Source organism: Hylaeus volcanicus, chromosome 1 (genome assembly GCF_026283585.1).
Source record: "Hylaeus volcanicus isolate JK05 chromosome 1, UHH_iyHylVolc1.0_haploid, whole genome shotgun sequence".
Taxonomy (NCBI): domain Eukaryota; kingdom Metazoa; phylum Arthropoda; class Insecta; order Hymenoptera; family Colletidae; genus Hylaeus; species Hylaeus volcanicus.
Window position 1 is genome coordinate 11554763 of NC_071976.1, and position 14043 is coordinate 11568805.

The 14043-nt window shown below is 40.1% G+C and overlaps 1 protein-coding gene across 4 annotated transcripts in view; it reads left to right on the top strand.

Moving 5' to 3' along the window:
- The window catches only part of LOC128875233 (5-hydroxytryptamine receptor 1), a 115301-nt gene that overhangs the window by 41835 nt on the left and 59423 nt on the right, over positions 1–14043 (top strand). For all 4 annotated transcript variants that reach the window (XR_008456770.1, XM_054120623.1, XM_054120648.1 and 1 more), the window contains 4 exons: positions 2234–2556; positions 7974–8269; positions 8750–8993; positions 11879–12091. Coding sequence is in view for 3 of the 4 variants with exons in the window: in XM_054120623.1 (XP_053976598.1) it covers positions 2428–2556; positions 7974–8269; positions 8750–8993; positions 11879–12091 (882 nt within the window). In the remaining variant the exon portion in view is untranslated. The remainder of the gene's footprint in view (positions 1–2233; positions 2557–7973; positions 8270–8749; positions 8994–11878; positions 12092–14043) is intronic.

Sequence of the window (14043 nt, forward strand, 5' to 3'; positions counted from 1 at the left end):
TCTCCCGTGCAACCATTAATCAGACCCGTGACACACACGCGCGAACAACATGCAACGATGCTTTTCAATAGCGCTATGATAACAAAGGAACCCGCTGTCAGACATCTTGCTCGCGCGCCATGAACGGATCAGAATTTAATAAGCTCTGGTCAATAATTATATTCCAACCCTTTGTTCGGGAGAAACAGTGTCTTCTTTGTTCGAGGGCTGCGTCGGGTACGTTAAAGCAAGAATCATCATGTAAGGATTGAGGTAACGAGTTTGTAATAAGAATGGAATCTCAACATACGTTTGCTCAAAAGATTCATATTGAATATTGCTATCAAAGAAACTTGGGTACAAAGACTGCCTAAATTCTTCCATTAGATTCCGTTATTTTCTGTTTTTTGGTAGTTCGACTCAAATATTGGAAAATTCCGATAGTCAAGATGATTCGAGGCTACAATTGATTTGAGACTTAAATAATTCGAGCGCTAATGTACGATAACGTTGGCGATTCCGTCGAGAACCACTCGGTCTGCGAGCCGACTTAGGATCCGATTAGCCGGCGCAACGACGCTGAACACTGCCCTGTGTTTCACCGTAATGGATAACGGTTCGAAAAGGGTTCAGTTGAAGTTATTACCAGGGTTTATTGGCGCAGCCCGTAGTTAAATAATCTTCGTGTGCATTATAGATGAACCGAAACACATTTCGCTACTTCGAGAATTGTTCCTCTGCTTAGGGGAGTTTACGAGGGATTTTGTTATAGTTTAGAGGATCGAATTCTGAGGTGGAAATTACTTACTCCTAATGGTTGGCTTCATTTGCATAAGAATGGCGCGATACGTCGAAGAATCCTCGAGCGAAGTTTCCATAAATTGACACTGTCTGTGCAAATGAGATCGTAGATTACGGATTAAAAATCGAGGATTTAATAATGTACGATATGGAGGATAATTCTTGCAGATTAGTATCGCAGCACGCGACGTTACCGAGTTCTTAGGATGTAATGATATTGATTCGTCTACCTGGGTAGTCGTATCATGATCGAAAGACATGGATTTTCGCATATACATCGACTATTATCAAATTACTATGGACAGTGAGTCTTAGAGAAAATTTAAAAATATAGTCATTGAAATATAAATATTGAAAATATAAAATACATTCTACAAAGTACGAGAAGGAATTAATTCACATTTCCACTTCTGAAAATATAAATTGCAGCAACATTTCATTTCAAACATATGGCCACATGAATACAGTGAGAATGAAAGGTTAAGATATCAAGTTTCCTACAATTTTATTACAGTAATTAATTAAACACTCCTGCATCTATGGCCGCGAGAAACAATGCGATTTGTTTTTCACTGCGAATACTTTTTTTGAGTGCCATAAATTTAATAAGTCCACAGAGCGCAGTTACAGAGTTGCATTCCGCAGTCGAATATATTTCTTCCGCCTAACCGCTGTCGTTTCCACGCCTCCTCCAACGCGTCGAATATTCCCGGTTTCCGTCATAGAGACATCCGTCCAGCAGTGCGCAATTTCCGGAATTCGAATCATCCGAACAGCAAAACGTGAACTGGACTCGGTACGACCGCATGATTTATTACCCCAGCGTTTTCCTTTAACTTCGATTTTAATTCGCGCAACGACGGAGGCTTAATTATGGTGAAGCATATAGAAATTTCATCGACCACACTTGGGACGAATCAATCGTGTCCTGGTTTTCTGATAGAAGAGTTCAGGGCTGTAGAAATTTTCTCTTGAATGCGATATGGATTTTATTGAGTTCTGGTTTTCCTCCTGATGAAGATCCTCTATTGAGGACCAGCAGCTAATTTAATTAGGGCTTCCTAGAGCCACTGGGTCCTGACGAACAAATTGTACCAATTTTTCTTCACCTGCTAGGAAAATAATAACATTGGTTAGAGTCTTTAGAGCCTAAAGTCATACAGTATGAGATTCTCCACGTCCATCTGATAAAAGCCCTCTATTAAGGACCAATATCTAAGGATCCCAATTTAATTAAGACCTCCTAGAGACACAGGGTCCTGACAAACAACTTCCACCAATTTTCCTTCACTTGCTAGAAAAAGAATAACATTCTTCAGCATCCTTTCACCCTACAGCCATATCCTGTGAGTCCTCCAGGCTCTCGGGGGCGCTATGCTCGGAACTCGCCTTAATCGTCTAGTTCCTGAATGATCTCAGGTTCACCAATGACGCCGAGGTATGCGTGTTGCAGGCCAGCAAAGGCAGCATCGGGTAAGCGGTAACAATGAACGGCTGAGGCGTACCGCAGGTCGCGGAATCGAGAGAAGATTCCCATGCACGGCCTGAACCTCCCTGGAATCCCGTGGTCGAGAGGAGAGAAGGAGCATGACGTAGCCGTCGTCGAGGGGGGCGCTTCGGATGCTCCGGACTGCCGACTAGGGTCGTATGGAGGGGAAGGACGTAATCACCACGGAAGGCACCCTGCTTCTAAACCTGACGACTATCGCCACACGAGGCACAGACGACTTCTTCCGAGGATTTCCTGGCAAAAACTCCCCCTACACGGTCACGCAGGTATGATTGATGGCGACGTCGATGAGCGTGGTTCTTTTCTATCCCCACGCCCACGACTTTGTTTGCTCAACTCCCCCACGTGAAATTAACAGGCCTTTAAAGTGGACTGCCATTTCGGTGCACAGCAAGGGGTGCTTTTTGTTGATTTTTTTTTTGTTGGAGCCCTGCTGGCGATGGCCTTTTCAAACTTTAGAAATTTGTTTCCGTGTATTTCGAGAGGGATTTTTTCCTCGTGAAGAATTATTAATTTATCGGAAAAGGGCTTTGGCTTGGAACCCCTGTGATGTTAAATTCTAGTAATCCATGACTACAAAAAGTGGCATCGAACATTTTTGGAATGACAGTGTACTAAAAATAAATAGAGAAGTTATGCATGTAGAAACATTTTTATCAATTATTCATTTTCAACTATTTTTATCGTGATGAAACTCTTACTCTCTTTGTTTTCTTCGTCCAAATACAATCACGATCATTATACATCAATATTGCTGTCTTTTCATCAAAGTTAGTCGAGGTACTCTAAGCAAACTCACACACGCCTTAGCTGGAAACCTGTTCCGATCCCAATGGATCATACCGAAACCCATTTAAGTTAACGTAACTTCGGTCATTATAGATGCCGATATTACACTGGAAATCATTCACCGAAGATTATCGTAAAGACCATGAATAATTATATCGGGTTTGTCTGCAATAAGGAGACGTCGAGCGTCGACAAAGTTCCCGCGGTTGGAACTTTGAGAGTCGCGTTGTTAACGATAAGTATATAATTAGTTTAGTCCAACAGTGGCGGTACGGAAGTTTGAAGGAAGCAATTCCTTATTGGCGAAACGGAAGTTTGTAATAACTCTTGTTCGAGTATTATTCGAGTAAATATAAAAAGAAAGTTGCAGTAGTTATTGACAAATGTACAGATGGACTGATTATGGTTTCTCTACAATAAAAGACATTTTCTGTTTTTTTTCTGACTATTCAGGAACTATTTCATTTGAAGTAAACGAAGTTTCAAACAGCTATTATCATTGAGAAATGAAATAAAATTACGATAGCTCGTTAACTAAGTAAAATCACGATAATTAAATGCATTAACAAACTAAATACTATACATAGGAACATTTCAAACGATTTTTTAAGTGATACTTCTAGTACAAAACATTCTCTAAGAGCCTTCACCCCATTAATCTTGCATGCTCGCCAATATCTTAAATAATAAAATTTAATTTCACTCGTGCGAGCAGTTTAATCTATATTCATGGTCAATGAATATAAATTAAACTGGCTGCACGACCCGAAACCCGTCTTTATTAAACACTATACGTACACGTACGTGTGTGCCAGTATCCCTGAAGAGGTTAAATGGGTAACTTATACGCTTCGGAGTGCAAGGATCTGAAACCTGGGAATTTATGTCATACAATGCTCACAAAGCTCACTCTCTGTCCATTTATTTATACCTTTCCTGTGCCAGGGTCGCGGATCTCATTCGTTTCTTTCAAACGTCGTTTCCATTTCTGTCTCGTTGAAATTCCCTTGAAAAAACCGAGCAGCTCGACCGAAGCGCAGCGTGTGTCGCGCAGTGTCTGACCCTAGCACTCTTAATCTACTTCAGAGTTCCATTATAATGCGACCGAACATAATCTATTGTGTTCGATCAAAGTTAGGCGCTGTTGAAGTTCTTAATTAGTTTCTTTTGTCGCAGGCTTCAATGACGCATTTTATGCATAATTATTCTGAGAATGGCGCAGAGAACGAAACATGGTTAAAGAAAATTGCCATCTTTAGAGATCAAAGAGCTGACTATACTGAATGTCTAATATGAATGCTTGATATGTGTTAGGCCAATTTTTATTGAAGAATGTTGATGTCTATAGAGAACGGTATTAACAAAGTTAAAATAAACGATATACAAACTGCGAAATGAATTCGGTACATACGATTTTCCTGCCGCTAATTCTGCAGTGAAAAGGTAAACAAACCTGTACTCGGTTTATTGGACGGTTTTAAACGACTGCCAAATATTGAAATCGTTTTTCCAACCATTGAGCCGATTAGATATTCGACGGATTATCGCAAACGCAATTAAAGTGCACCCGTTTGTCACCCACTGTTTGGCAAATCGCGTGATCTGATTATATAATTTCGTTGAATGAACGAAGTAAAAAGGTTCGTTTTGGTAACGATCGAATTTATGGATATCGCATGAATATCAAAAGCATTACAAACGGTTTGTATGAATGATTGGTTTTGAGGTGGGACGAGCGGTAATCGAGGAATGGAATACAAATCGATAGCTAAAGTGTGCGTATCTCAATTATACTCCGTACGTTTCCATTCTGTGTTGTGTCTCCTTGCAAACGTGGAAGTATTAACAAAATTAAGTCGATAAACAACAGACCTATAGAGAGTGCGTTACGTAACATTACACCGTGACTTAATTTTATGTCATTATGGAAACATATTTTAAAGATGATAACAACCTTTTTACCAAAATATAATAAAATAATATTTTGTCTCCACGATTTAATCTTGACATTAATTGTTGGTTATAATTCTAATTTTTAAATACTAATCCTCATAATTTCACTTCCAGAACTTTTTTATCTTCCGGATTATCTTGAATTACAGGTGAGCATAGCTCACTTAAATTAAGGACACGTTTACCCGTGGTGATATATTATCTTTTTACTCGTTTAATTTACACAATGGTTCTAATAAACCTATGAATTTTATATTACGTAGTTTCATCTATCACATACTTTAATAATCTGGTTTATATTTTCATGCTCATATTTTTTATTCCAAACCTATTATTACAACAATTCCTGTAACATTTACAATTGTATTTTGTGCTTCATCAGAAATAAACGACGATACCCATCCGTTCGTTTTACCGTGCACGTTACCGAAAAACCGAGATTATTAGTTATCGCGCGCTACCAACGGAATGATTTAGTGGGATAAACCGAAATGGGAATTATTGGAACTGTTAATGGTCGATAATTTTGGCTCATTGTCAGCCGTATTCAATGATAGAAGCACACACAAAGCACTCTTTTGTCGTGGCTAATATCGAGCGCGCGTATGCTTGAATCATGCATTGGTAAAGTAGGTTATTTGCTCATCATGTTGGCGCACGTTCAATATTCACGCGTCGCTAATAAATATATGATTCTCGCGTCTTTCACGGGACAGCTTCGATACTCGATCCCCGATAGCTTTCTATTACTCTAAAATATTCGAGTTAGACACATTATTCCAGATGACTCGTGTGAATAAAAGTCCGTTATCATCATTCGTCGTTTTAGCCACTGCGTGCATTTACTCGGTATTAAAGCGCTTTCGCCATAATTCGCGTTTTCAGCTATTGTGCATTTATTCAGTGCTAAAACGATTTCGCCATAATTCGCGCGTTTAGCCAGTTAGCATTAATTCGGTGTTAAAACGTTTTCAATCCATTGTGCGTTCTATTCTGCTTTACACTATAATAAATGAATTATAATAATATAACGTCCCCAACAATTTATCGATTATTACGCTTAGATCTGTAATAAATTACGTCGAGGATCGAGTTATCTTGAAAGTTTTCCAACATCGCTATTATTCTTTGGCGATGCTATTTATTCTTTGATTTCACCGATGCAGATTCCGCGATTATTCGATGTGTAATAATATCCAAATCCAATGATTCATGTACACAAGCGTCGCGACAACGTCGTAATTTTTGCAGCGAAAATGTCCACCCCGTGGAATCAGCTATGATGAGAATATAATACGGACACAGTCGTATCGAAATACTCGGCGCAAAAGATTATCTCGAATTAAATTGCACGCTTTGCATGGCAGCCAATTTAATTACGGCGATAATTCCATTGTAATCCGCCGCTTTGAAGCTTCCGGCTTATTCGTTGAATCGTTTCCGCAAGCAAGTTCTCAGAAAATTGGAGTGACATACATTCACTAGCCCCTGAAATTGCTTAATGGCTAACGTAAAGGTTCAAGGGATTTGCAAATTTTATGTTTGTAATTTTTCTTTTTTTTTTCTTTTTGCTGTACAAAGAATATTTTTAGGGGAAAGCTCCATGTCAGCGTAATTATAGATTAAACTACTTCGTAGATTTCCCCTAGAAAAAAATCACTAAGTAAAAAGGTCTGACAATGTCTCAGCAGTGCCCAGCAACAACTCCTGTCATGTAACTCTTTTCCAATAGCAACATTTTCATAGTTTCGAGTCTTGTAATGATTAAATGCCACTTGATATCTCACGCGGGGCAAAATGTACGTTCGTTCGATCGTTGCTCACCGTGAACGCAATAATAAGTGTGTTTACAGACAGTGGTTGAATCAGATAACTCTGTTTCGCGGAGGAAGGGATGCACACGGTCGTTCAATACGAAAACAATTCCGACTCGTTCGCCTCGCTTATTCGTTGGCATTCCACTGCTGCAGGCGTGCAAAAATTCGCGATAACTGCGGATCAAGTAACGACGAGAGCGTGCATTGGTAGCAAAACACCGAACGGAACGATTCCACATACGAATGCCCAAAAATCGTAATTGTTTGCCTCTACAAATGATTTCGCGCAAGCGCCACGTGTAATTGGTTGGTATCAGCGAGTGCATGTACTAATGATTACCATTTAACTGTGCATGCACTATTTGAGGATTTTTTACTGTGACCTGGGTACTGTGGCCCTCTTCAGGTATCGACGAGCCAAACTTGTCACACTTTTTCCAAAAATTTGGGACCCCAAACGTTTTTTTTTTTTTATAGTTATTAACAATACACTCTTATGTTCAAATAAAAATTCTTTCCTGGTTCTCGCTCGAAAATATGATCAGGAAAAAACTGTAATTTACAATTTGATATCATGTATTCTTTTCACTCGATCAAGTCTGCCGTGAGCTGAATCACGAAAGTTTTCGACTCCGATTTCATCACGTACTTTGCGAGATCCACTCAACCACTTAACGTCATTACAGAAAATTACATTCCAGCTGCACTCACGACTGGTGCATTTGCATGTAGATCAAAGAGTCTGGCGTGCCAACTGCATTCGTTGTATCTAGCTATTGTCGTTGAGCCTACTATCTTCCACTGACGAGTCTGGAATATTTTCTGAAAGTGATACACTGTTTCATTTTTGATCGTTTCCTTTTGATCTTCAAAGTCACGAAATCGTTTAAGAACTAATTTAAATTTTTCGACTAAGCAACATCAACCTACAAAACAAATTTTTTCCTATTAAACATAAACATTATCGTTCGCATCAATGACATAATAATAAAACGATCGAACGTCAACACCCCTAATTCCACGGTTTTTGCCCCATTGGCATCGGAAAACAATGCGCCAGTTCTTTCCAACGAAAGTCGAGGCGATGGAAAAACCGTCCAACGTTTTCCAATTTTCCCCCGCAGGCAATACTCATCGCCCTGGTGCTTGGTAGCATAATCGTCGGGACCGTGATCGGGAACATTCTGGTCTGCGTCGCCGTGTTCCTCGTTAGGAAGCTGCGAAGACCCTGCAACTATCTGCTGGTGAGCCTGGCAGTTAGCGATCTCTGCGTTGCGCTTCTGGTAATGCCGATGGCGTTGCTGTACGAGATTTCCGGTAATTGGTCCTTCGGCGCGTTTATGTGCGACGTTTGGGTTAGCTTCGACGTGCTCAGTTGCACGGCAAGCATCCTCAACCTCTGCATGATCTCCGTCGATCGGTAAGTAATCTCTCTCTGGATATCCAAGGTATTAATATTTTCCAATGATCGTTAATTGACGTGTAGAATCTTGAATAGCAGTGCGTCCTATCTTCTAACCAGGGTAACGTGGGAATTATTATTAGTCCATACATAAATAAGAAATGGAAACTTAAATTAAGGGATGTTCTGACTTCTAGATGGGTACTCTATTCTATTTTTATATATCTTATTCTATATACTATACCTATTTTTTATATTTTATACATCTATTTACATTCGTCATAAATATATAAACATCCACAGCTTATTGAAAACTAAAGAAGAGGACAACACAAGTGAATTTTAAAGCGATTCAAATTGAACCCTCGTTAGTTTCCTTTTAAAAAAATATCAAAAATCCTCTAGTTATTCTAGTATCAGACTATTATATCACCTCGGTTGGTCGTCGTTCCTCACTTTATCGATCGATAGCGTGCGAAGAACCGCGTTTTGTCGCAGATACCGTGCCATAACCGAGCCACTAAAATACGGGGTGAAGAGGACGCCGCGACGGATGATCATCTACGTCAGCCTGGTCTGGTTAGCAGCTGGCTGCATTAGCCTACCGCCGTTGCTGATAATGGGGAACGAGCACACCTACTCCGAGACTGGGCCGTCGCACTGCGTCGTCTGCCAAAATTTCTTCTATCAGATTTACGCCACCGTGGGCAGCTTCTACTTTCCCCTCGTCGTCATGATCCAGGTAGGCTCACCACGGATCCATCATTGTGCACAGCAATGGGTCGCCTATCGATCCGACAGGTGTGTACATTTTCGAAGAGTGTAATCTTGAAAGAGAAGAGGCATTATATCGCCAGTGTCGTTAATGGCAATGTATATTCGATAAAACGCAAATACTGTTTGGGCTCGTAATCATGTTTTAAATTACGATTGATATTAAACGAGGACAGTCTGAACAATCTATTATTGGGATGAAAGTGTATCGGTTTTATTGGACTACCTTTTTAGGTCGTCTTCGGGTTATTTAATTCACCGATTTCGATGAAAGTGGCGATTGTAAAAATTGGCTTGCTCCAAAACTGATTCCACTCTTTACAGAACTGAGTGGCTAGTGGTTCAATATTACAGTTGAAAATTTCCCAAAAATTCTCTGTCTCATACCGTCATTTTTTTATTCATTTTTATAATGAAACATGAAAATTCACGGACACATAGAAGTCTATAACATGAGAGCTAAGAGAAGCATCTTCCCCTATCTGTTAATACCAAAGCTGATTAAACTATACACCTAAGCGTGTTACTGTACAACAGAAAATGCTCTCCACACCCCTGCCAGAACTTGAACGCCGTGTACAGGACACAAAGCATTCAACGTATCCCGAAATTGGAGTCCACGGTGTAGATTTCAAAGCGTTCTTAGCTTGAAGTTTAAAGTGGTCCCAGTGGAAATTCAAAACAGTTCTCAAATTTAAATCCGAATGTCCTACCTCGTCCCTGATTCCAACGTCACGTTTAATACCTGACGCGAATTAATGCATTTCCCTTCGAAGACGTTCCTGGAAGACCGAGATATCATCTAGGACCCTGTTGGAAATTTAAGTTCGCCCCAAACTTTGTCCCGCGATCGTTCCGAAACTATCGTGTTTTACGTCTCAAATTCCCTCGCATAACGACGCGAGGTAGCGTGTAGAAAGCTGTAACAACTCGAGCTGCGAGATGCGCTTGTTTCGAGCAAGCTTCTCCAACTGGCTTTATCGAGTTAATGGAGATGGTGGCGCTATGAACTCATTGGGTGACTATCGAAATTTAATAATATGATATACCGACCGACAACAAAGTTGGTTATCTCGATTTCGCGAAACCTGATTAATGCGGGAGGAAGTCTATCGGGTTATCGAGTGGATCGTTCATGGATCAGCGAGAATGATGATTATGATGCCTAACGTTAGCTCCGAGAGCGAAGCTATCGTGAAACTAATGAAATTTCAGTCAACCCCTGCCTTTTCGTAACTAGAGCCCTCGAGGGTCCCTATTTATTAATATTCCTATATTTAGAAGCACAAACAGATGTAATTGCTTTCTTGAAAATTTTATAAATATTTGTGTCGACGAATCCACCGCATCTTACAAAATAAACAAGTATAATATGTTAGCTATTCAACTTCTGTCCTGTTAAAATATAAAATACTAATTTGTTGAATATTTGTAGGATAGTCGAGTAAGATGAAGTCACGTAGTATGGAATTTCTTGGAGCTGAATTCGTTTAATTAATTGAGCAATCTCTTGCTGAATTAATTAGAACCGATATCGACAGAATTGCCCGGCGACTATCCGCCTTTCGCATGATTGGATCGCTTCCATAATTACGTAAAAATTATTCATTCCTCCGACAGAGTTTTCGTTGAATTATCGCACAGACACTGAACTAATTGGCGTTTGTTGCGTACAGAACTTAATGGGAACGATTATGCTATATCGACACGGTGGGATACTTCATCTTGCGAAATCAGAACGGAGAAATTATTTTGCAAAAGCCACAGCGAGTTTCCTTTGAAGAGAAAACAGTTAACAATGATCTAATTGCTATTTGATTTACGAAACATTGAATATTATTATTGCTCACATATTCACCTGACTTTTCATTATTTAATAAAATTACATACTATATTCAATTGTAACCATTGTATACTGGGTACATATTATTAATTCTAATGGTTCACTTTAATCCAGACAATGGATGTCTTACAGTATTTAATTAGCTGGTAACTCACGTTGAAAAGATTTTCTAGGAGTCCCATTACCTCTCAAATTCCTGTTATTAATGAGGTTTCGCGTCACGTTGCCACGCAATTTGCAAACGATCAAAGAAACAAATTTACATTCTGCTGCCTTCGCGACAAACAAGCATCATGATACATTTGACTACATTAATTAAAGCATCGCCTAGCGAGAAAAGCGACCCCGCGGTCACCGACGAACGATGATTTTCCAGGTTGGCAATTATTTAACTGGTATTATGTCAATTCGCGTAGTGTTCGCGCGAACCGCGACAGAGCGTACACGGTCGTTTATTTCAGACCGAGTTATGCCACGTTCCCGCCAATTATTTTCATGGGTTTGTGTGTCGCGCGCGAAACGTCCAATTAATCGAAAAGCCGACGCCGACGATCAGAAACGTGGTGGATTTTAATGATCGCCGCGGCACGTGGCTAGGAATGCGCGTCATAATTTAGGAAACATGAATTATAGTTTTTTAAAGGAAAATGGTTTTGTTATTGCTTTCATTCGTGAACTAGACAGTTATTGAGTCCATTTTTATAAATTATAAATTCGGAAAAATTTATAGGTGGTTATAAAGCAGTTATAAATATTTAAATTGGAAAGCTGAACCTTAGTGCAATTGATAACTCAAAGTTGAAAACAATTCACAGGTCTGTTACCTTATGATTAATTAAGAATGCGAGTCTATTGTTTGAGCCAGAAACGTTAACAAAGCCCCCATTCGAAACGTTGCAACTCTAAGCAAGAAGAATGCCCACAAACACAAACAAAGGCCTAGAGAGCATAATGAAGCAGGTGAATTACTTCAGAAACCCACGGTGAACTCGCATTCCATTTTGTCCCAGGTATACTACAGGATATTCTGCGCTGCCCGCAAGATAGTCCTGGAGGAGAGGAGAGCCCAGAGCCATTTAGAGGCTCATTGCTACCTCGACATAGAACCAACGGTACAGCACCTTCAGCCGGTCGTTGTAAACCGTCAATTAAGCACCGACATACAAGCCGTGCAGGGAAGTCCGCCTGTGAAGCAACACAGAAGTTCCAGCGCCTCGACGACGGTGAGTAGACGAACAGATTCTACTCCAGCGTATCCTGATTCGCTCGATCGGTGCTAATTGACGAATCATCCTGGTCATTCCATGCCACATTGATCACTACCTCGACTCGAGGACAGAGGGTTTTTGTAACAGCCAAACATGATGCGATCCACTCCATTTCGCTGGTTTCAAATTTGTTAAAAGTATAGAGGTTAAATCTACATTTATTTCTAATTTTCACGTTGTTAAGAATCTCTCTGTGATTCTTGAAAAAAATATGCTCCAAAAGTCCAATCTTTCTTGTTTGAAATACAAAAAACCTCTTTGGACAAATATACATACAAATGGCAAACTTGATATTCAAAGTCCCGATGATCATAAACGGATTTTAATCTACTGGAATGACGACTTAAACTCCTTCGAGTTTCTCGTGAACATCATGAAATCCTTGACCTCGAGCGCAGAAAGTGATCGATTCGGCGTAGAACAACCACTTACGACCATTTACACTCTCGAATCGCCGATGACGAACCGGAAGCGCTAACATTCGCCACGCTTACGCACGTGTCTGTCCACTTACCGTGATACTCGAGTAGGTTCTATTCGACTGAAAGACGCTTTCTTGGCAGCGATAAGGTTGGTTTCGCGCCGTTGCTGCTTTCGTGACGAGCGTCGAGCCTCGTTTACTCCGAATTAGTACACCCTGTCGCCTCCATCGACGCTGAAAACTAGTTCCTCTCGAGCAGTCTGGCTCAAAACTAGTCTGCTGGCATGCATTTAAATATACTCGAATGGCTCGACTTGTATACCACCCGTGTATCGACATTATTAGAGAGAACTTGAAAGGCAAGGTCGGAATATTTAAGTACACCTGTTTATTTAAACAAGTTTCTATTTGTCTTCCCGCAAGCAATCACCCACGTAATTTTAAGTCAAATATGTAAATACATTTCCCCACCTAACTTAATAAAGACACTAGAGTATGCTGAGTATCTTGGCCGACATTGTTCGAATTTTAGTTGATACGAGTGGAACTTCTTCGCATATTTCCTTCAATATATACACGTATATGCATCATTGTAGACGTAATTAAAGCAACGAAGTTATGCGACTGGCAACTATAAAATTATTTCCTGCATCACCTTGGGATATTACCAAGCGTGCATGCGCGACACGAGATTTTCTTCTAGATGGCTTGATCGTTGGAGCAGAAAATGCCAACGAGCGCGCTGCATTTTTTTTTCTTGGAAATTTTTCATTAGTTTCCACTGGAAGTTTTCGCGAATGCGTGCGATTATTTTTGAAAAGCATTCGCTATTTCGAATCAGCTCGACATTACTGAATGCAAAGTATGGCGAGCGAGGGTTTGACAAAGCGCTGCCCTCGTTAACGTTGACTTCTTCGCTCGCCAATGGAACAAGCCATAAATTCACTTTTTCGCGCAGCGGGAAAATGCCAGAAAAGTAACGGGGAGATGTCAGAACAGCTGGTGACACTGTCGCCCACTTTTACTGCTCGGAGAGGTTTAAAAAAAAAAATAACATCTCACTCCGACGCGCTCGGAAGCTTTCGCGTCGAAAGCAATTCGGCCTTTTTTAATTATTCGTGGACCAGTTTCGTCGCGCGGAGATACTCGACAAACGGGACATTTGGGTTGGACACACTGGGTCCTAAAATGTGTATTACGTTCGATACAGGCTTCAGAATTTTCCTAAAATTTTCATTCAATTCTTGTGATATTATAACATGATAGGAAAGTCGACTTTGTTTTCTTTATAAATTGTCTGTGTAGCACTTGGTGCACTGGGTACGCATGGTGTAATAATTTTTTTACGGTTATCTCAAACCTTCCGAGATATTTTGAGTTTTTCAACTCACGAGGATTAACTGTGAAATAATTTTCTAAACGTATCATGGTTATTTTATTTCCAGTAAATTTACTCCCAGATATGTTTAAATATTATTCCAAAGTA